The 23,036-nt window shown below is 45.7% G+C and overlaps 1 protein-coding gene across 5 annotated transcripts in view; it reads right to left on the bottom strand.

The window, feature by feature from the left end:
- Positions 1–9,224: 9,224 nt before the first annotated feature.
- The window catches only part of KIF16B (kinesin family member 16B), a 314,095-nt gene continuing 300,283 nt past the window's right edge, over positions 9,225–23,036 (bottom strand). For 3 of the 5 annotated variants that reach the window (XM_027623368.2, XM_027623371.2, XM_027623369.2), the window contains one exon: positions 9,225–10,514. In XM_027623368.2, coding sequence (XP_027479169.2) covers positions 10,356–10,514 — 159 coding nt within the window. In that variant the 3' untranslated portion in view covers positions 9,225–10,355. The remainder of the gene's footprint in view (positions 10,515–23,036) is intronic. The other 2 variants (XR_003524843.2, XR_003524845.2) reach the window with 1 other exon arrangement.

The raw sequence follows: 23,036 nt of genomic DNA, 5'->3' as shown, positions 1-23,036 counted from the left end.
AATTTCTGAACTAGAGATACTTGTTATAAGGTAGTAGAGAAGAAAGTTCAACCTAAGTGCTTGAACAAATTTTCTGAATTACCTGTATTTTGCCATTCCCTCTTTACCAAGTGGATGATCGGCTAATTATAAAGATTGCTTAAAATAGGTTTTGTCTATTCAGACTTCCCCTTCTGAAAAACCTCACTTTTAATTGAATTCCCTTGCATTTGTAGGTCTGGCTTTGCTTGTCACCACTGATAAGCCCCATGACAGCGTATTTCTCAGGTGGCAGGGACTGTTAAAACTCACACTTCTGTACCTTTATAGGATGAGGCTTTCCTTGTGATTGGATGTCCTCTCAACCACTTGTCATCCCCCACGCCCATGAGCTGATCGTCTGTCACAGATACCAGGAAATTTAATGAAAATAAATGAAGTTCTTTGAGTTCCCTTGACAGCATCCATTTTAAGAGAAAGATAAATATCAGCCCCGCCATTGTGGGCCGACTGGAGGGGTAAGATGTGGAAGCAAGCAACTATTAAATGTCCATTTCACTTCTTGAAGATTTCATTTGGATAATTAGAGAAGTTTGAGCCCCAGAGCCAGGAGGCTTACTCTATGTCTGCAGCGTGATTTCTTGTGATCCTAGACTCTTCAGCCAGTTCTCTTCTAGAACTCCTTTCTTGCATAACTCCTTCATACCCAATGAGTCCACTCCCCTTTGATCTACCTCCTTGTGTGGGTGAGCAGGAAGTCTCAAATGGGAAGCCAAGCCTTGGATTTCACTGCTTCACAGAACTGGCCTCCGCGTGAGAAAGCAGTCTAGCAGAAAGGCCAACCAGAGCCTGGGATAAACAAGGATGAGAACGCACCGCCAACGTCTTTGTTCGTGGGATGTTACATGTTTTCAGGAAATATCTATTCCCAAGTTCTGAAGTTCACAGCAGCCAAGGAAACAGCCATTTCAGGTCCTTGAAGGCCGGTGTCGTGGCCCGGTGCCAGGAATGTTATGGCCGATCTTGCCTCTCGTGGGGATAAAACACAGAGAAGTCATTTCTCAGGTGAGCAGCCCTACAGATTACTTGGGCAGAGGGATGAAGCTGCCCACCTTCAGTGGAGAGAATAGAGGTGATCCCATACAGGCTAGTAAGGGCCCTATGTCGGTTGCAAGATGAACATGAGAAACTACTGCATTTAATGCACAGCATATAAACTCCGGGTCCCCAAGCCCTGGACCACAGAGCTCGCTCCCCTGTTAGATGCCCTAGAAAAGTCCTCATGGATGCCTGCAGGGCCTATTGAGACTGTAGTTCTGCCTTCCATGGTCGTGGGATCAGAGCAGACCCTTCCAAGGTGACTTTCTTGGTTAAGTAAGGGGAGAACAGAGAAAAACCAACTGTCATTTCCGTGCAGGAGTGGGTGTCCTAGGATGCTTGGGTTCCTTGTCTTTTTAAAGCAGTCTTTAAACAGTCCTTTCCACTTCAGGAAACTAGCCTGTGGCAAAGCCTGGGTGAGGCAGGAGATACTCGAGGTATCACGGCCACACGATGAGCATCGCACCGGGCAGGTCCCACGTGTCTGTGGCCACTTTCAGAGACAAGAGTGTCCAGTCTCCTGGGCCATCTGATAAATGTTTGGAACAAAATTTCCCTTTGCAGGTAAGCTCCTAGAGGGCAGAGGACATGCAGATTAAGTCCCAGAGTAGAGTGTCCCCTGCCCAGCAATCGGCATACACAGCACCTCAAGGATGTCCAGTCACGGGGTATTGTGGGGGTCTGGGGGCATGGATTCCAGATTGTTCTCTGAGAATTGATTGGTAGCTGGTGAGTGTTAGGTCCAGGCTTCAGTGGGAACAAAAGCTCAGGGGGCCAGTTAGTGAATGCATATCTCCCAGCCCCAAACCCACACCTGTCTGCTCTGGGAGGCAGGGACCGCGATCTGCAACCCTTATTTCTGCTCTGCCAGCTGATCCCAGTTAGGCTCTGCCAAGACAGGCCCCTGAGGGAGACCACAGGCTCGGGTAGAAGAACGGATGTGTTTCTTTAGTTTTCTGTTCCCGGGAGTGCCATCGCAGCCACGCTTCCGGCCTGTTTCCCCTTCCTGATGAGAGGACTTCCTGTCCCTGTCAGCTTTGCTTCAGCCACACTCCTTCCACCCAGGAACAGTCGCTGAGTCCAGCTTGTAGTTTTCCCAACACGGGCCGACAAGCAGAGACACAAGCACGTCCTCCTCCTCCTCGGAGGCCTGGGTCCCAGCCCCACGGGTCGCTTCCCCCAGCTCAGACACCAGTACCAGCGCTGGTGCCCCCTTCTCCTTGAGCTCTCAATTTCAATTCTGTGGGGCCCTTTCCTCCATGCTGCCGAGTTTTAGTAACTCCAGCCTCCTTCTCGTATTCCCTCAGCCCTGAGGGAGGCCACTGCTTCCTGCAGTTCCTATCTCTGTGATACCTTTGAGTTCTCTGTTTTTCACCTTTTACGTTAACTATGATCATTTTAAATTCTTTTTATGAAAATAAGTGGGGTGCTCTCTATCTCCTGACTCATCCGTGATCGACATACTCAGCATTTTCCTCTAATCCGGGCAGTGGGAGTGGGCCTGGAGTCAACCCAGGACACTGAGGCTCAGGTCGGGGGCTTGGGTAAGCCACAACCTCCCTCTAGCTGCTTTACTTTTGGTAAACTAAGAGATGGATTGAAATCACAGATTGCAAGTAGTAACCGTGGGCAGAGAGCAGCCTGCTGGTGTGATGGGCTTGCCTGGCGCCTGGGAATGCACTTTTGCAACATGATCTCAAGTCCCTTTGGTGGAGGATGTCCCCTCCATCCACCTGTGTACTCTCTGTCTAGTATCCAAATGGATCCTGGATCCAGATTGTTCCCAAGGCTCCTTCCAGCTTTACTTCTAGCTCTGACATCCTTTTCTCTCCAGCCAGGTGCACTGCTGTCCTGCTCACAACCTGTAGTTTTGCTGGGAGCTTGAAGAATGTCTCAGAGGTGGTACAACTCAACTGATGCAATTTCGGCCCCATCACAGGCATGGGAAGAAAATCCAAGAAATAACTGGCTCCTCTGTTGGGGCCGCTCTGAGCAACACAGACCTCCATGGAGGTATTAAAAGTATGCTAAAGTTGTATTCTCTGGGGCCTTTGTGGATTGTAACCTATTCCTCATCCACAAGATGCTGCCTTACTGGCAGGCTTTCCAGAACAGATGGAGGCTTTCCTTCTATGCTTTGAATGCTTGGCTTGGCATAAGGACACAAGAGGCTTGGACACTGGTAGCAGAATGTTCATGGATTTTGGGCTCCTGCCATCTCCAAGAGTATTTGAGTATCTGAGACTCTCAGGAGCCCCACCCAGCTCGACGAGGTCAGGGTCACATGTGCAGAGGTTTGCGTGGCACTCAGTAGAGGCGACAGGAAGCTGACATTACCTGATGCCGAAAAGTGGTGTCAGGGGCAACCAGAGGGCCCTGGTTTCTAACTTCAACAGATTTGTTTGCTAAATGGCCCAGTGAATGAATGCATGAAGAGCAATAGTCCTTTTGAATGGCAGCACCAAATTCATACAAACTGGACCAGGCTGAAAGTTTCTGGAGACCCTGGGTTAGGGATGTCAGCCTCCGAGCCACCTGATCCACAGAAACTGAACTGCTTCATGGAACCACAGTCTCAGGCTAGCTGAGAGATGTTTTGCTTTCTATGCCAGCCAAAAGGCTTCTCTGTACAACCAAAGGATGGGTTATAGGCTGTTAGTTTAATCTGAAAACAATCTTTTCTCTCCCAGGGGGAGGCTGGGATGATTGTACTCAGGATCAGAAGGTGGATAGAGGACTTGAGGTCCACATGGGGCTGCAGGTCATGGCACCCCAGCCTTAAGGAGGATACAGTGTCCCTGTGCCATAGCTGGTCTAAATCATAAACCAAACTCCACAACTAGCTCATCGTTTCTTGACAGCTGTGTCTGCATGGGGCTCCCTATTCTTCTGTTTACAAAGCAAGGATTAGGTAGCAGCCCAAAGACAAGACATGAACTTTACTTGGGTTTGCTGGCTACTGTGGTATGGAGGTTTGGACACACCCCAGCAAGACATCTGAGGCTCGGGGAAGATCATGCTTCTCTAAGGCAAGAGCCCCTGAAATCTCAGAACCTGAAATACACCAACAGTCAGCATTCTAAGAGCAGAACTGCCAGCCTCGAGATGGCATAGAACAGAACTTGCACCCGGATCTTGTCCCTTGGTCGTTAACGTTTAGTCAGGAAGTTTGTTTCTTTTTACATAAGATTTTAAAGAATGAGCCCTAGTTGCTACATGTTCTTCCTCCCCGGGAATATCCTTCCAAAATAGCGGTAGCTGATGGGAAACGTGATCTCATTTACAAAATTTCAGCCAGCAACCTCTCAGGTGCCCTCTCCTCTGGCCTCTGTCTTTCTCTCCAATCTGTCACTGTCCCGGATGTTCCCTTATGTGACAACGATGATGAGTGTTTTCCCTCTTGCACACACTTTCCTCAATTTGGAGCAAACTCTCTGCCTCCTTGGCACTCACTTCTCATTGCTCAGGTGTTAGCTCGGGGAAATGGCAGAGCCTCCGAGATGAGATCACTTGTCTAGTATGTTCTCTCCAGCACCATCTCCTCTTGCTCCATGACATTTATCAGGCTTTGTTGTCATGTGGTCATGCAAGCCCTGGTCGGTTGCTGAGTGGAGTGAGAGCTCCTTGAGGGCAGGCCCTTGGCTGTGCTGCTCACCCTCGTGTGGGGGGCCCAGTCCCGTGCTAGGCTGTGGAAGATGCTCATGAGTATGTGTTGGATGACTGGTGACACGTGCGGTACCAATGATGAGCAGGCCGATTCTCTAACAACCAGGAATGAGTAGAACACGGCCAGTTTGGTCTACATTCTCTGTGCCATGTTCTCTCTCAGCTAAGAACTTGACACTTAGCATGTGGCCGGTGGAATCACAGGAATGGCTGCAGTTTGGTCTGATCCTTCACCATCCCCATGGCAGGAAGGGGCTGGGATGGTGGCCGTGACACGTACACAGATGGCTCCAAGTAGGGCAAGAATTGTCTGTACTTTATGAACTTTCTGAGGCTTACTGTGCTTGCCCATCCTTCCACCCAGCCCTCAAGGGGTACAGAGCAAGAGAGGGGCCAGTGGGGTATGTGAGGCACGGAGAGGAATGGCTTACACAGGGAGCGAAAGAGGTGGGTCCAGGCGGTGGTGTGTGCCGTGGGGCAGGGCCAGCTGGTACCGGTTTCCTGATCAGACAGCACGAACGTGCGACAGAGAGCGAGCCCAGTGGACAGCAAGCTCTTCAGATGCATGCGCCACCCCAGAACACTCCACCTCAGACCCCGAGGGGGGCACCACACTCTCTGGCCACACACTCTGTACGAAAAGTAGCTATACATGGGTACACTCAGGCTGCTGCCCTTGTACCAGAAGGCAAAGACAATCCTTCACCACGTAAACATGACCTTCCCCATCTGCTTTTAAAGGATAAACAGCCAGTATTTAATATCACTCTGCAACCAAAGAACTGCACCCACTGTGAATCAACTTTACTTATTACATTCATTAAAATCAGGGCTTAAAACACCATACAAAAAAGTCATTTATAATGGTTTCTAGCTTGTTTTCAGGAGAAAAGCTAACAGAATTTAGAATCAACAAAAGTGCAAATATTAAAAAAAGCTCTTAATCGCCACAAACTGATATGATTGTTCGCTGTGATTCTCTCCTCTAAGAGATTCCCTGACAGCTCTGGAAAAGCAGCTGTCGTCTTCCTCCCTCCCTCCTTCCTTCCTTCCGCGTGACTGAGAAGGAGACTCAGGAATAGCAGACCCTCAGGCTGTAATTTAGTGAGAAGCTCTCAGGCACAACGTTAAGTGCTACTGGAAACACTTCTGCAAATATTAACTGCGCATAAGGATTCATGACACTTTGAGGAAAATAACTCTGCTTTCAAGCAGTGAAGATATTTAGCCATATTTTTCACATTTCTCTCCCCAGTCTTAAATTCTAGAGAAAGGTTTCTCTCTCTCTGGTGACCTGCCTTAATGGTACCGAACAGCTTTGTATGCTGACCCTATGGGGTTTTTGCCTTCTGCTGATGCATTTCCCTCTACGCATTGCCAATTTTGTACCTTGTGCACTTTCTGTTTTCAATGCGTAAAGAGAGATGGCTTGTGTATCTTTTTGCAAACACATTTATTTCTCTCTCCCTGAATGGGGAAGATTCTGCCTTTCCAGCAACGGAGAAGGAGCAAAATCAAATTGATGAACCTCAAATTCCCATAGAAGAATCAGTTTTTGGAGAGGTAACCCTCAGAGGAAAAAAAAAAAAAACTTCATTATTTAATGTTCAAATGAAGGGGTACCAAATGGGCATAGTCAAAGAAAGAACGTTTTCTACTTAGTCATTTTCCAAGAGATACACAAAAGGGAGAACTTTCTAGGAAGGCATGGGGTAACCTCAGGAGACAGTGCCAGAGCCTAGTGTGCAGAATTCTACAGAGATGCGAATTGCTATTTGCAGCGAACAAGGATGAACTCCTATGGTTCAAGAACCCCTTCAGTTCAGCCAAACGTCTCTTTGTCTCTCCTACCATTTCAAAATGTAACAGGGTTCTACTGGGCTGCCAAAATGAAGAAGGCTTCTGAAGGTAACAGCCGGGCCAACACCAACATGGCCCCTAGTTACTCCCAGGTACCACTGTAGGATCAATTTGAAATATGATGTTTTAGAAATTTGTAACAAATGCTGGATTTGTTTCAACTCAGAAATAATTCTGTGTATTGTACAAAATTCAAAATTTCAGCACCACAGAATCATCACCCATGTAATTATCATCAGAAAAAACACTCTAAACAGAAGCAAAAAAGTCAATAACCAGGTCCTCTTCTTGCTTGTGGAAAGAACTCTGCCATTAAAAGGAGGGATTGACAAGGCTTAATTTGCCAAGAATGAGTGCCCTTGGATTAACGGTCTTTAATCAGTTTTCCCAAAACAAAGATTACCTGTCACGATTAATTTAAATAAAACTGACAGTTGATTTTGCCATGGAATTATTTTGCCTAAATTTCTTTACTCATCTTATCCAAAATGAAAAACAAAATACTTATCCAGTAACAAAGTCCAATCTGAACTACTCTTGCACACGTGTGTAAGAATATGGGAAGACAAAGGCCTCATGTGGCAGAAATGTTCAACTCTGGACTAATGACACCTCAAGGCATCATTTTAGGTATTTGTGAAGGAGTGTATTAAAAACCTCTTTTCAACACTACTGATTGGAAAGAGGGACGCCACTGAATATTTTCTCATGACTGTCTTGATTGATACCCATGTTCCTTCTAAGGAGATGAGGCTTGCCTTGTGGTAGGCTCAGCATAAGTATTAATGAGCCACATGACAACAGAACACTGCTCTCCATCTCTGAGAGCATGTCTGAGGAAATGATGCAGCAGGCATGGGACTGTGCACTGGTGGAGAGGGATCCAAATCTCATCTTGGAAACCTGGCCCAGAACACCAAAGTGCTTCAGCTCTGAGGCTGGAGACTGAGGCCTTGCAGCAGCTACACATCTTGAGTTCACAGATGCTCTAAGCTGTGAAACTTCTGGTTGCTTCTGCCCAGACTCCACGTATGCTATCTAGCACACTGAGTGGGTAAACAGGGCCAAATTGAGCAGAACTGAATCTTTCTACATAAAATGTAAATAGAAGTGGCCCTGGGGCCTGGATACCCCATTCATGAATCTTCAAGGCATCTCCACATTATGGGCCAGAGAATCTTCTAGATGTCCATCATTAGGGAGCCAGCATGCCTTGGTTACTCCCTATTCAGATGCCCAAATTAATCAAAGTAGCAAGGCCTGGGCGGGATCCAGGCTGAAGGTGCCTATACTACTTGTGATTATAAACAGGTTTGGTGCACATATTTTATTGTGGAAGCAAGACCTAGGACATGCTAAAAGAGCTTAAATAAATTCTAAGTTCCTTAGATTTGTCCAACTGGCTAAAAAAATATGTATACATTGACGGCACCTCTATCTGACTTGCCTAAAATGGTCATCTTAACATTATTTGATGCACTTGAAGTAATAAAATAAGCATTTGCTTATTTTACTCCTTTGCATCAGTCTAAATTAAGAAAACTTCAAGTTTGTCATGCTGACTCGGACGTCTGTTTTGTCTTCACTTCAGAAAGGGATTCCATTATTTGTTTAGGTGAGACTTCTCATTGGCTTTTCAACACTCCCTCACGTTGTATTTAGGTCAGGCTGACTTTGTGTCTGATTAGAAGTTTGTAGTTCACGTCCACACACCAGGGGCTGCCCTGGCCCACCCACCAGGAGCAGCTATTCCCCTGCTCGTGAGCATGGCTAGAATGGGACCTAGAGATCATCCTGTGCAACAGCTTGGTTTTCAGACGGGGAGGCTGAGGCTGAGAGAGGTGAAATGACCCACTTCCGCCATAGCTGGCGTTAGCCGGAGCCAGCTAGTGCTTGAACTGCAAGCTCAACACCGAGTACTTAAGATGAGGATTGGAATCAAAGGGTCTTCTGGTTCCCGCACTTCTTACAAACACAGGTCTGTTTACTCTTGCCACGTTATTACTGTATCCTGTGTCATTTCAGTGAAATGTGAGCCTGGCCTCCGGTACAGGTCAAAAAGGGCAGGGGACAGATTATCTGGTCCGTTGAAGAAAGCCATTTGGTTTACTCAGCAAATGAGGGACAATCCATATTGTTGTGACTCCTTTTAAATAAATGGCCTCTGGTTAATTATTATCTCCCAGCTTTTATCCTTTAATCTCTACGTTTAAATTCTCGGGTGGTAATTGCCTCTAAACCTATGCCTGTAATCACCACTGCAGACAAAAGCAAGTCTTTCTGTAGCAATTTTTTTAAAGTCATTTTTTTCATGTTAAACTATGACACCTAATTAGTGTAATAATAGTTTTCCCCCTTATTGGGATAACTGCATCTTTAAACATATTTTTCAGGTTTGAGAGCTTAGTTGCACAGGCATATTCCAGAAGACCAAATGCAGACATGTTCTGTTACCCCATTCATTTGTGGCTTCAAATGTTACTCCGAAGGCATCTTCTGCAACACAAATGCTAAATTATACATTATGGATCTTTCCAAACACATTAGATAAATTTTTAAACAGACCAGTAGGGATGATCATGTCGCAAACTTAAAGTAAACTGAGCTACAGGATAGATTCTATAACTTCATTTAATATTGATAGCAGCTCAATTTAAATTTTGAAAAAGCAAATACCTTTAATAAATTTGGTGTGAACAATTAATATATTTTGATACAACTATGGTACAGGCATGTGTACATATATAAATCTATAGGTAGAATTATATACATTTCCATATATACGACATTTATATTTTCTCTACTCACATTTTTCTCTTTAGTAAAACAAAGCAGTTTTACTGTACATAGATGTGCAATGCTACATTAAGTCCTGAGTAATTTAAGGGATTAATAACTACTATAAATTCTAGTCTTTCAGCCAAAGATCCAGTAGATTCTGTAACAAAAAATGTGGAAAAAATAATATTTAAAAATAGGCATTCAGCTATGCGCTTGTTTTGTGCTTAGCGGAGAAAGCTCAAGAATGCACAGTAGCCATTTACATTTGGGAAATTTCCTCAAATATTCAAGATTAAACAAATATCCTATTTGTACGGATTTACAGAAGTCTTAAGTGATGTCACCTACATCCAATTTGTCAAGCATGGAAGATTCCAGGCATGATTGGACCAAAATTCCCTTTTGCAGAATATGAAATTCTGTGTAAACATCGGTGGTTAGGTATTGTACAAAAGTTCTGACTCAAATGAGAGAAAAAGGAAAAAAAATACAATGAAATCATTTAAAATGCTTCTCTTGGGACGTAGCCAGCCACATGGGAGGAATATAAAAAATAAGATATATATTTTGGTGGAAGAGGAAACCAGATGACAGTCATTTAAGGGAGGTCTGGTGAGCCGCCCGCTCACTTGGGGAGGTCCTGGGCCGGCGGGGCTCAGAGAGCCCGAGACAACCCAGCCACGTCCATTCTGGGGCAGACTCTGCTGTGACGAAAAGGAAGCACTATGGGGAAAAGGCCACATTCAATGGCAATGGGCCAGCAACAGCTGCCCGTCGGGGTCCCCATCAGCAAAGCGAACCGTGCCAGTTCCAGGTTCGGGAACTCGGTAGGCCCTGGCGAGGCGGCCTGGGTGCCACCGGAGGAGGCGGGCTCGGACCGAGCGTGGGAGGCCGCCCTGCGCTGGGAGGGCCCCTTCGACGAGAAGGCACTGCGTTGGTGGTTCCTCCGTCCCCCATCCCCCATCCCAGCTCTACCCCGTCCCGTAGCTGCTGTAGTCAAAGACTCCCTTCTTGAAGAACGGCGAGAACTCACAGATGGTGTGTTTGGAAAGGGTCAGCCCCACCTTGTTGATGTGCAGGGGGGATGTCGCAGATTGGAGCATCACACTGAAAAAGTCCCTGAGGTATTTCTGAGGAAGAGACAAAAGCCAAAACATGGGTTAGATGTTGTTGGGTGGAATCAAGGAGAGAAGAAATTCCAGAAAACAACTCGCCACCCACTTTGAAAGAGCTGTTGCTGTCATTAGAAACAGCACGTGGGAATGTGTGTGGCCTTGGCTGTGACCAGACCCACCCGAGGGAAGGCAGCCACTGCCTCCATGACGCAGGTGACTTTTCTGGGACTCACAGCGACACGGCCTCAGGTCCACCTGCAGACGATGCCCAGAGAAATGCCAATGCGGTGCCAGGCATGGGGGTGGGGGGTGGGGAAGGGTCTGCTTTCCAGCAACAGCGGCACTAGTTAAGATCCTATTTTTTAACAAGTCATTTCCAACTTGCTTATTTTTTTCCTTCAACTTACTTATTAAATAGAAAGCTGATTAAAAAAAAGGCCAGCCATCTGTACAATGCTAAATGTGCTGCTGACTAGCATTTTTAAATGGTACCATCACTGTCTGCTTTGGATCCTTCTTATAAACCAAAGGAAAACGAAATACTGGGGACAAGCGGGTCAGTTCCAAGTACTAATATTTACAAATCATTTTGCAAAGCCTATAATCATCAGTGAAAAGAGATTCTTACTAAGATTAATTGCTCTGAACCCCCTGCGCTGCCCCCCCTCCCCCCCGCTGCACGTGGTGTGTCACAGCATTTGCCACCTTCTCTGGCACCCGCAAGCAAAGCATGTCTGGGACGAGGATCCGAGATGCTGGGGATGGAATCAGACACGGCTGCTGGCAGGATGTATTAAAGGAAAACAGGACACACAAAAATAGTTAAAATATTTCAGGTCAGGCAAATGTTATTTATAACAGAATGGGACCGAATGCAGGGGGTGGGGGGCAGGGGTGGGGTGGTTAAGCCTAAATCTTTATTACAGTCTCAGCTTGTTTCAAAAATATAAACAATCCTATCACAAACCTTGAAATTGAACATAATAATTACAGACTTTTGAGTAACAAAGAAATTTGTCTGTGAAACATGGCTAAGGCCTTAGAAGGAAGGGTTCCCAATCAGGGGTGATTTGCCCCAGAGAAGATGTCCAGCAGTGTCTGGAGATGTTTTCGGTTGACTGTCCCTCTAGGGACGGGGGTGCATCCTATGATGCACAGGACAACCCACACGCCAGCATTACTGCGTTCCCAGGGTCATCGTGCCACGACAGAGAAACCTTGGCCCAGAGAAGTGGAATTTGGCCTCCTCTCTGAATTGCCAACCTGAAATTTACTTCTGAAACAAGACACTCTGCTGGAGGAAAATTCATGTTTTCTTAAGCATAATAATGAGGATTATTAATCATTAACACTTGTATAGTAATTTATGGTTTCTAAAAATCTTCTCATTTCTTTCTGATGCAGTCATTGCACATTCTTTAAACGGACAATCTGATGAGTCCTGACACATGCATACCCGTGTGAAGCCGTCCCCAAAGCACGAGAACAAAACCTTGCACCATGCCCCCAAATTTCTGAACTCACCTAATTTTATGCTATCATCATACTCTGCCTAGAATTACCTGCTTTTATTACTGTCAAACCCATTTTTGGGTGAGGACTCTGTTGCAGAAGTTAGCACAAGGCTACTAATCAGGAGAGGGGACTTAAAAACAGGGTTTTTTAACTCAGACTCTATCTTTTTTGTTCAATATACCTAACTTACTAGCCTCACAGTAATCTCTCAGGAAAGGAGCTTGAAAGAGCAATCAGGGGGAGGCAAGAAGGTGCCAAAACCAATTGCTGAAAATTGAAGATCTTACACCAGGACTTATTTGCATCAGAGGCAAAGGGGAACCAGACTTCAACTTTCCTGGGGGAAGGGAAGCTGAGAAGAGCAACTTTAGAGGGAGCTGCGGTCCTTCCAATATGGATACGAGTGCACGTTGGGAGACCACACCCGGCCCACCAGCCAATACTTGCGACGCAATAAATGCATGTGAGGAAATGGCCTGTTGTTGGCAGGTAAAGAGTCAAGTGTTTGGAACAAGGATGATGAGGAGCTTGTGCACTGGAGGGTGGGGCTGCAACTCTCTCACAGTCTAAAGCATGCCCAGAGCCAGGCGGCCATCACCTCTGGAGCTCCCGAGCAGACCCCCCGCTGTAGGTCTCCCACAGGCTGCATTTAATGCTCACAACCAACTTGCCTTCAAGATGAATTCCGACAGAATGACAGAACGGAGGGTATTCACACCCGGGCACCAACATCTGTCATCATTAGTTCACGAGGTGGGGGGGGGGGGGGGCTTTAAAGGGCCACTAGAGCCCAAAGGGTACAATGAAAAGGGAAAGTTAAAAATATAAATAAAAGAAAAAGAGAAAGTACTGAATAGCCCTTCCCTGCCAGGATACCACCATCAAGAGAACAGTAAACTAGGTGCAGGTAGTGCCTTTTTCTTTAAATGAACTCACTAGCATGTCTCCATGGAAACTCGAGACAGAAGGATCTCATTCAGTGAACTGCAAATATTACAGGAGAATTGTTACATTGCAAAACCAACCTCTGCTTGGCAGGATCAGGCAGCCTGGGCTCCCCTTCCATAGACTGCTTCCTTGGCCAAAGAAATGCTTTGATTGTATTCCCTGCATTGAGCTTCAGGTGCTCAGTAGTATCTGAGTGAGACATGGTAGGCTTGGTGCTGTGTCCAGAGCCACATGCTGGCAGTGGGCTGGCCAAACTCCTTCTGGCAAATGACAAAACCCAAGGACTAGGTGTAGGGCTGGGGACAGAAGACAGAACTAAACTTCCAGAAGGTTCTTGAGGTCACAGGCAGTAGGTCATTCTTCTTTGGAACCCCCGCCACACCTGACACACTGCTGAACTTGGGAAAAGTTGCTTGGAAGGAACCCCGATAACTAATTCTGAGGAGTTCATCTTTAAAAAATTGAGGTGTACACAGAGAAAACAGCACACATGCACAGCCTGGTGAAGTTTCAAAAGGTGGACATCCCTGTGTGATCAGCATCGAGATAAAAACAAGACAACACTGCTAGTACCCAGGCAGCCCTCCTCATTCTCCCTCACAATCCTTTCCCCAAGGACAAGGCTATCCTGACTTCTCCCACCATCGATTAGTTTTGCCAGTTTTTGAAGCTCACATTAATGGAATCACACAGGACACTGTCTTTCGTGTCTGGCCTCCTGGGCTTTACCACAATGTTTGTGAGGCTCATACACCCTGTTGGGTGTAGTTACAGTGTGTTCATTGTCACGGCTGTATAGTACTCCGCGTGTGAACATGCCCACTGGCTGCCTTTCGCAGAGAGGCATGCAGCAGTGACTGGTTTGCTTCTTGTCTGAGCTCTTCTTCAGGGACGAAATGTGCCTCCATTCAATGGTGTCCGGTGAATCATGTTTATAGGTTTCTCCAGTAAAGCAGTTCCCATGTAGGATTTTAGGCTCAGGCCAAGATCAGCCAGTGAGCTAGAACTCTACTATGTATCTATTTAATATAGATACATTATAATTATATGTAAAATACATATTTAAAGACACAGATATTTACATTAGTCATTTTTGTTGCTTGTGCTCACAATGTTTTCTACAGCATCTGGGGCTGAGGGGAGAAAATGAAGTTCTTCCTTTCAAAGTGATCCCCTTTTTATTGCCTAGCCCTTCCCAGTATGTGAAAAATAAGTCCAGGAGAGCCACGCTGCATCCCCAGGGCATTTCACTTTATAAAAAAGCATTACAAAAATTGAAGGACATTAGGAGTTCAAGTGGCTTATCAGGGTCAGAAGGGCAAAGAAGGAGAAGGATTTGTGAAATCTAATATCCAATTTCTGTTTCTTTCACATGGCATTTTCTCCATTAAAAAAAGAAACAAAAGAAACAAAAACCAGGCATATTTAAATCTCTGTGGCTGTCAGGGACTGCAGAAGGCCGGCAAGCCTTGCCCACCCTGGTTGTGGGTGTCTCACCTGAGTCTTGGCTTCATTAAAAGCTCGGATCGGGGCCACTGCGAATGGGCAGTTGCGGCCCCAGCAGCTGTGCAACATTTCAGCCCTGCCTCGCCCAGGGTAGCTGGAGGATGAAAGTCAGATTCAGCCAAATCCTTTTTCAATAAGATTGCAAACCCACAGTACAGAGTGAGAAGGAGTCTAGGAGAGAGTCTGAGTATTAGTGAGGGCAGGAAAGGGCAGGGGCCACACAGAGATGGAGGGGCTGGCTGGGGGAGGGTGACAGAGGAAGGGCTGCAATGGAGGGGAGAGACAGAAATAGCAAAATGAAAACACAGGGGAGAGAAAGAAATAGCAAAACAAAGTTGGAGACCAAGCTCCGGGAGTTATTTATCCATTTGGCATTAAAAAAAAAAAAAAATTTAAGAATAATAAAAAGTAGATGAGACATTTATCTATGTAATTTAATTTACTTTTTGCTACTTGGACCAGCACTAAAGTATAAGGTGTTTTCTTATCAATACTCGCAGAAAATCAAGTTTAGATGGCTGATCTTGAAGGCGTATTTCAGTACTGAAGCAGAGAACCTTGATTCCAGAAAGTGCTGTAGGCCTATCTTACTGTTTTTTTAAAGTTAGTCCATGCAGGGGGCAGTGAGCAGGGGGTAGAAGTAACCAGGAGAGATGGGACCACCTGGGTCTGTTCCAAACAAAGCATTAAACAGGCATGTGCCCCACCCCCAAACAAGACAAAATCCTGTAGGGGACCAGGAGCTTTTCAAGAGGAGGCCAAAAGACCACAGGAAGAACGAGGGACATACAGCTTGTCAGAGACACCCACACCAGGCTCCTGACCTCTTCTTTCAAAAGTGGTCCTTTTCTTCAAATCATACCTGCCAAGACCCTTCCACATATTTCCTGAGGATTATCTCCCACACGCAAGCAACACGCTGACCAGCTGCCATAGAGAGCCACTTATCAGGAGCCCGCAGTGTTCCAGGCATAGTGAGAACTTTTCATGGTATATCTCACTCAATTACAACTTTATGAATTAGGGACCCTGACTATCCCCATCTTCTAGATGTAGAAACTGAGGACCAGGAGGCTTAAGTCATGCCCTGAAGGTCACAGAGCATAGAGGTGGGAGTGCCAGCACACACACCCACATCCTCCAGCCCGAGAGGCTGGGTCTCAGTCACCAGCCTGCTGTCCAGAGTCTACCATCCCCTATTTTCCTGTTGGGCCCCCCATCTCCTCAGTACTGCCATCTCTCGCTGGGCAAGGCCATCTACACTGAGCCAGATATGCTGCCTTTCCCAGGCCTGAGGCTGCTCTCACAGAGACGGGGGACTCTGGGTTCTCTAGAGTTAATGTTCCTCACAAACACGGGAATGGGAAAAGCACCTCTTGCTGTGAGGCTTATACTCATCTATATGGAGTCCAATGTAGCTGTGCCCATGCTTCCGTCCTATCTTCCTTAGAGCCTTGGTGGGCACTGGGCCATTTTTTAACTGCCCTGCTTCCTTTTTCCTTCCCAAACAGCACTCAGATTCCCTTCTGAAAAAATATCTTTCCCTCCTTTAGGAATTGGTTATCACGGCTGACTTAGGGCAGAGGACTGGTGAACTTTTCCCATTCATATTCTGGGGTAGGCACCCCCAAAGCCAAAGAGCTAATGAAGATACCACTTGGAGTCTGCTGGAATCGATCTCTTCCAGATTGCAGAGCCACTGCCCAAGGGCATTTTCAAGTGTAAGAAATTCTGGGAACTCTGACAGAGGGCCAGCTGCAGGATAGCCTTTGGTCTTGCCACTCCCATTCAATGACAATGGCCACAGTAATTTTCTACTGTTTGCAAACAAGTTAACTAACAACGACCTCTGATGCACTGGTATGCAGATGGCAGGCACCAGTCCAGGTCAGAGGAAACATTCCATCTCCAAGCTCCTGGGGGGCTGGTTTGTAGTCAGATCAAGATCTGCCCAGGGCACCCCACTCTTAGGAAAAGGTCCATCTAGGGAGGCTTTAGTGAATAACATTTCAGATGGGTCAGTGCATCCTCATGGTACATCCCCAGCCAAGGGTTAACCTGGAAAGTTCCTGCCCCAAACCCTGATATACACACAGGCCAATCTTCAAAATTCCAACACCATTTCAAAACAACTAAACATTATTAATCTTTTGAACCAAAACATAGGCTAATATGGTCTATTGGCTGTGTTAATGAGTTCTGAAAGGTGAAACACGTTCCCTACAGCAATACAGGGCAATTCAGCAAGAATTTAGTCAATTATTTTAAAGCTTCAGCCTGGTACCTCAATCAATACACTGCATCAGGAAGAAAAAACTGAAAATATAAGGTGCTGCTACACGCTATTTTCATTTTTATTTCATTCTTGATGAAGGTCATTCTGTTAACATGATCCACGTGTGACCTACAATACAATTTCAGTCTCTGCTCTAGCTGAAAGTACTTAAATTACTGGAACAACCTAACTAAAAGCGGCCTTACGACAGTCTCTGCTGGGCTGTTCTTTTCAAGTCTGGAGCTTCTGGATGAAATGCTCGTCGGGTCATTGGGATTGACCATGTGCTCTACAGTCCATCCGGGCAAAAACCTGGGAGATGAGCAGGAAGTTAAATAGTGCGGCCCCTGCCATCTTGCAGCCATTTCCTTTCAGGTCTGGGGTCTAGAAAGGAGGGAAGATGGAGTGGCATCCACGTTCGGCAAACAGTGTGAACCAAGGGAGCCAGGCTGGCATGTGCAGGGCTCTGTGTGGGGAACAGCAGGACTTGAAGGGGAACGTGGAGGGCCCTGCACCTGGATTTGGGTCTGCAGGCACTCTGTTCAAAGCACTTCCCAGTTCATGAGCTCATGTGACCCCTATAACATGCTGAGGAGGAGGAAGACAAGGTATGCATATCCTGTTTACAGATGAGGAAACTGAGACCCCCAAGAGCCAGTGACTTAGCCCACATCAACAGACCACAGAGGATGACAAATGACTGGCTCTTCAAACTCAGGAGAAAGTCAGATGGCCTAATATAATTCACAAGGTATAATCCCTTAAGCTGGAAATGTAAGGAGTAAATATAAACGCAGCCCTTGTCTTTTGAGCCCAGGCTCACAGGGGCCCTCAGAATTTGCGTGCGTGCGTGCGTGCGTGCGTGCGTGTGTGTGTGAAAACATAAGACTCTATAATACAGGTTTACATTTGAGCCTATATAGTAGAGTCATACAGGCTCATGACTGTAACTGCAGCCTGCCACGTACTTCATGGCCATGTACTGCCCAGCCTCCTGATTTCCCCAGCCATCTCATTGTTGTAGAGCCCCTTCATGTCACAAAATTTTAACATACATTCATAATCTAAAGTTAGTGAAATTATTAAAATGTGCTTTAAAAATGTAGTAGGGCCTTATCCACCTTTCCACTGTGACATATTAACGGGGAAGACAGTTTGCTGGAATTCCTCATTTCCAGAAGCCACTGGTGGCCACGGTGGCAGCTTAAAGACAACGATCAGTCTACTAAGATTTAGGGTTTCATTTACCTTGCCGCTCTTAGAAAATTCATCCTCGACTGATGGGCTCTGAAGACAGATCAAGCCAGGATGGGGACATGCTGGGATATTTCTAGATCTGAGAGAGGTCTGGTTACCACTGGCCATGGGTCATGAATCAACCCAGTAGGGTCAATATTCACTCACTCAAGGCTTCCTGGTTTCAAACTGTCATAAATTCTAGTTGACACCCTCTCCCTGGCTATTTGGGAATCCTAAAATTTGTCTCCACTGGATCAAAAATACTGGGTTCCTTTCTTGACATGCCCCTAAATGTCCTCCAGACTCTGATGAAATTAGGACAGTTTGATTCAAGCAACTCATCCATCCACCACAGTTACCACACACCTGCTCTACAAGGAGCAGTGGGCCAGGCACTGGGTGTCCAATGTCGAATAAAACAGACACAGAGCTTGGGATGCCCTGCATCATGTTTTCATTGTTCAGAATCATTCATCTAAATCCTACTTGTCTTCTAAGGACTGGAAAAGGTTTGTTCTTTGTTGGTTTTTCTCTCTTGAAACTTCATGCAGCACCGAACAAATATTTGTTGAGAGCTTTCTACATGCCAGTGCTACTGAGAATTCAGTGATAAGATCAGTTCCTGCCCTGAGTAATGTGTAGGCATTCCAGGGAGCTGGATAGGTAAAGCACTGATTAAAATAAGGCTATATATTCTAAACAGGAATGAGATGCTATTGGAGCACATAGAAAAGGCACCCAGCCTAGTTCTGGGAACTGGTGACACTTATGCCAAGAGGTGAGGGATGAGTAAGAATCAGACTGGAGAAAATATTGGCAGAAGATACTTGAAGGAAGCTTATTCCAGGCAGTGGGGAGAGCATGTGCAAAGCGTCATAGTGAGGATGCATAACTTGGCGTCTCCCCAAGAGTCCACATGACTGTACTACATGCATATATGGGGCCCATTTAGTGTGGGGGACACACTTCTGGAATGTACTGCTTGCCAGATTGGCTCTCTACTGGTACTCACACTGGGGGTCCTGCACTGTGCTCCAGCAGTGTCTCTTCTCTCTGATCCCTGGATCCTGTCAGGCCCTCTGGGTGGAGGCTGTGCTTTGTTTTCACCAAGAGAACACACTGGAGGTAAAGCTGACAGTGAAGAAGTCACCTGGCAGGCTCCAGAGCCCCAGCCGGGCCCAGTCCTTAGTGGCGCCATGATCAGAATGCAGCCATGTAAGTGGCCTGACCTGATACCTGACACTTGGAAAAGATGAACCATTCCGTGGAGCCCTGCCCAAATTCCAGAACCCTAGCATCATAAGCAACAAAATGGTAATTACTTAAAGGAAGTTAAATTTTGGGGTAGTTTATTACATGGTGATAGATAACCAAAATCTGTGTGTGTGGGAAGAAGGTAAGAGATGAGGAAGTCAATGAAATTAGTCAAAGCAGAGAAGTCTCTTTGGTTTTTATTTATAATTTATGACTAGCCATAAATTACAGTCCTGTTCTACTTCATGCTAACCTCTTCCAACCTCTTTAGTATTTCTAATGAATAATTCTGTCTTAGCAGGTACTTTTCTATCCATCCTAGGTTTAAAGTAAATACTTGAAATAAGTAGTCATCATTTAAAATATGGCATTTATTTCTTGATTTTACAGAGAATTCTGAGAGCTCCCAGTTAAAATTCATCAGGGTGAAAATGTTAGTCTGTGATTACAGAATCGGAACTATTCATTACAGCTATTCAGAGACTCTTCTTTATGAGCTTAATGACATAAGCATATTGTATTGAATTATTATGGTACTGCATCAATTCGACTCATAAATTTAATATACTCAGTCTGGCTCACATATTCTAATAAAATCCAGCGAGCTTTAAAAATTTTATAAGGAATGTGCATTTAAAGTCATGTGATATTCAATTTTTACAGGTTGGTATTCCTGCTTGGGGTACTGAGCATAGCTTTAGTAATCGTGACCGACCAGCCTGGTAGACCAGCAAGCTGAGGGGGAGGACCCACAAAAAGGCCACATAGAAAGCCCTAAATCTGCTCAGACTGTGAAGCTGGTTGAGCTCTTCTCCAAAACCCAAGTCAATACCAGGCCCTTCTTTTGGGCTCATGGAGGGAAGGAGCTGAGGCTGCATCTTGAGCTGCAAGCAACGGCATCACAGCTATAAGGAAGCAAGCCAACCACTTCCAGAAGTTCTGACAGGACCCACTCTCAACCTTACTCAGCTGAAGCAAAATATGGGAGGATGTACTCTGTGGGAGAAGTGTAGTTTCCAGGGTTCGCCCTGGTTCTTTGACTTTTGTTTACTGGATTTGGGTTAAGAGACGGGTAACAGCTCCACACAGAGGCAAAGCAACTCAGCTGGCTCAGCATCTGGGTGGGGAGGATGGGAGAGCAGCCCAGAGGCTCAGCTAGCCGTGTAGGCCACACGACTGCTGGAGTCCAAACCTCGCATTGCGAGCCACATCCCGAGATACCCACTCATGCAGCAGCCACCACGCTGGGCACAGGGACGTTACAGCATTGGGGTCCAGATTAAGTCCCTGAACTCCTCTGCACCTGTTTCTTCATCTGATTAGATCCCTTTTCAGATCAGAAGATGAAATGAGCTGTGTCCGTGAGGTGCTTGAGGCAGGGCCCAATTCACAGCATGCATTTAAGTAGGTGACATTATTGTCTATACAGCCTTATCCTCACAGAGTTAATCTGCAAATATATTCATTTTCTTCCCTTTTAGATGTTTAGAGACACGTGGGCTTAAAATGTGGAAGTATTTAATGCTTTAATGTTTTCCCCTTCAAAGGAAAGTGGAAGACAGCAAGTCTGAATGGCTTCTTTCCAAAGTCACCTCGTATCAGATACGGCAGACCCTTCATTTCAAAAACTGCTTTAAAGTAAGGAAGAGTTAATGGGTTTTTCAAAAATGGGGAATCGTAACCATAAGTTTAAAAATCTAGGCTACACCAGGTAAATTAATGATGTCCCCAAAGCTCACTGTAAGATACATTTTGGATACCGAGATTCTGGAAAATGCCATCTGGGGGAAAAAAGAACTATTCTTTGTTTCTCAGCTCATGATTCCTTCTTGCCCTGTATAAACCTTCAAAGACGTTCCTGACATTCTGAGACTGAAAGACTGCTCCAAATGACCAATTTGACTGACAGACTTTCAAATGAGAAAGAATCTTGCTGTATAGTACCCGTCTTGGCTATAATGTACTTAAACTCAAATTCAAAGAATTAGGTCCCCAAAAGCTTAAGAATCAAGGAGTAGTTGCATATTAATTACTGGTCTCCCAAAGTCTCCCTCTGAGTAGGAGCCAAGCACTTGGATGCAGTGTGATGCTTCAGGAACCCTGAATGACTGTCTTATTCCTTTTTACCGCCTGTGCCTGGGGTTGAGCAGAACCATCCTGCCCTTTAATGTCTAACCTGAGGTCACTTATATATTGATGGCAAGTTTTCTCAGGCTGGCCTTGGACTGGACCATCACCGAATACAAATGAGTCCCTGAATTCCAGGGCAAGAGGGTCAGCTCTTTGAGCCTAGGAGGGAAGACCCACTGCCCCTTTTTTGTTCTCTGGACTAGGGGCTCCTGATGATCCCTGTGGGACTATTTGCCTTGCAGATTATCCTCCTGCCCTGGGAGTTATTCCTCAGTGTCCACACATTGCCCTATGTCCCAGGAGGGAGCCATGGTCATGCCACAGGTGTGATGAGGCCTATGGCCCTGAGTGGTGGGCCTGTGACCCCACCCTACAGAGAGGATTAGCTGGGGATTTGGATTATCCGCACCAATGATCCCCTTCACTGGGGATAATGATGGAGGCTTGCCTATGTTGGGGAAAGGGGAAGGCAGGGAGAAAAGCCAGACCAAAACTTCTCCAATATAACCTAATTCTAAAAAAGGATGGGACAGTTGTGGATTTTTAAAAATTCCTTCACCAGATATCAACCACACACTGAAGCATCTAATTAATAAAGATACACACTGAAAACATGTACCTCCTGCACAGCACTTTGCTCAGAAAAGACTCTCTGTCAGGTGCTTGATACAATGAATATTAAATAATGTTAATAAGTCCTAATGAACAGTAAGAAGCCTGGCTTTTCTCTCCTTAGGACCTTCCCTTGCAGCAAAATTTCACAGATTTATATAGTAGCTTCTCTCTGATGAGAGAAGTTTACTAAATCACTAGAGGGAAGAAGTCGATCAAATCTTAATTTATGCTCCAAAGCCAAACTTGAGAAACTCTTCAAACTGAGAAGGTGCTGCAGAAGAGAAGTTGGGAATGTTGCTGGTTTGGCAGTGGATTAAGCAGGGTGTCCTTGTGTCCCCCTGTCTGGCTCCGGTCACTGCCAAATGAACCTGAACCCATGTAAGCACCAGCCTTTGAGTTGTCAACACCTTGAGCGCTCGAGATGGTTCTCAGCTGAGAGGCTCTGAAAGCAGTGCGGTAGGAGTTAAAACGGAGGACTGGCAAAACGTGGAAAGATCTCACAGATCAAAGGGAAATTGCTCCAGCTGGGAGATCTTGGAGAAAACTATGGGACCATTTAATCTAAGAAATAATGGGCTCATTTGGGCTAATTTGACATCCAGTTTCTGCCCCGAGGAAACTACCTTGCAAAATAAGAAATGTCAGTTTGTACTGACTGAGCTATTACTTGGATATGCCCAGATTCTTTTGAGTCAGAAACTGCAAATAAAGGCAGTTTTGGCAACTGGAAGATAAGCACTATAAATGGAAAAGAAAAGGTGAATCAGCAGCAACAGATACCGCCGAAAAGCACAGAAATCCCAGCCTATGGAGATGGTTGGAGCAGACGGTCTTCTTGCTGCTCATTAGCACTTATCCACAGAGCTCTGAAATAAAAACCCTGCAATCCACTGAGGCTTTGCTTCCAGTCAGCTACAAAATCCACTGAGAAAAAGGTGACAGCGTCATTGACTGCCATTTTCAACTCTGATTAACAACTGCTTTCCTGATTTTGGCATCACTTTCCCAATTTTATTTATAAATAATATGAAACAGGTGATCTCAATTAGGAAACA

The sequence above is a fragment of the Zalophus californianus genome, chromosome 8, assembly GCF_009762305.2.
Source record: "Zalophus californianus isolate mZalCal1 chromosome 8, mZalCal1.pri.v2, whole genome shotgun sequence".
NCBI classification, from domain to species: domain Eukaryota; kingdom Metazoa; phylum Chordata; class Mammalia; order Carnivora; family Otariidae; genus Zalophus; species Zalophus californianus.
Note: the sequence above shows the minus strand (reverse complement) of the source record. Positions and strands in the feature narration are given on the sequence as shown.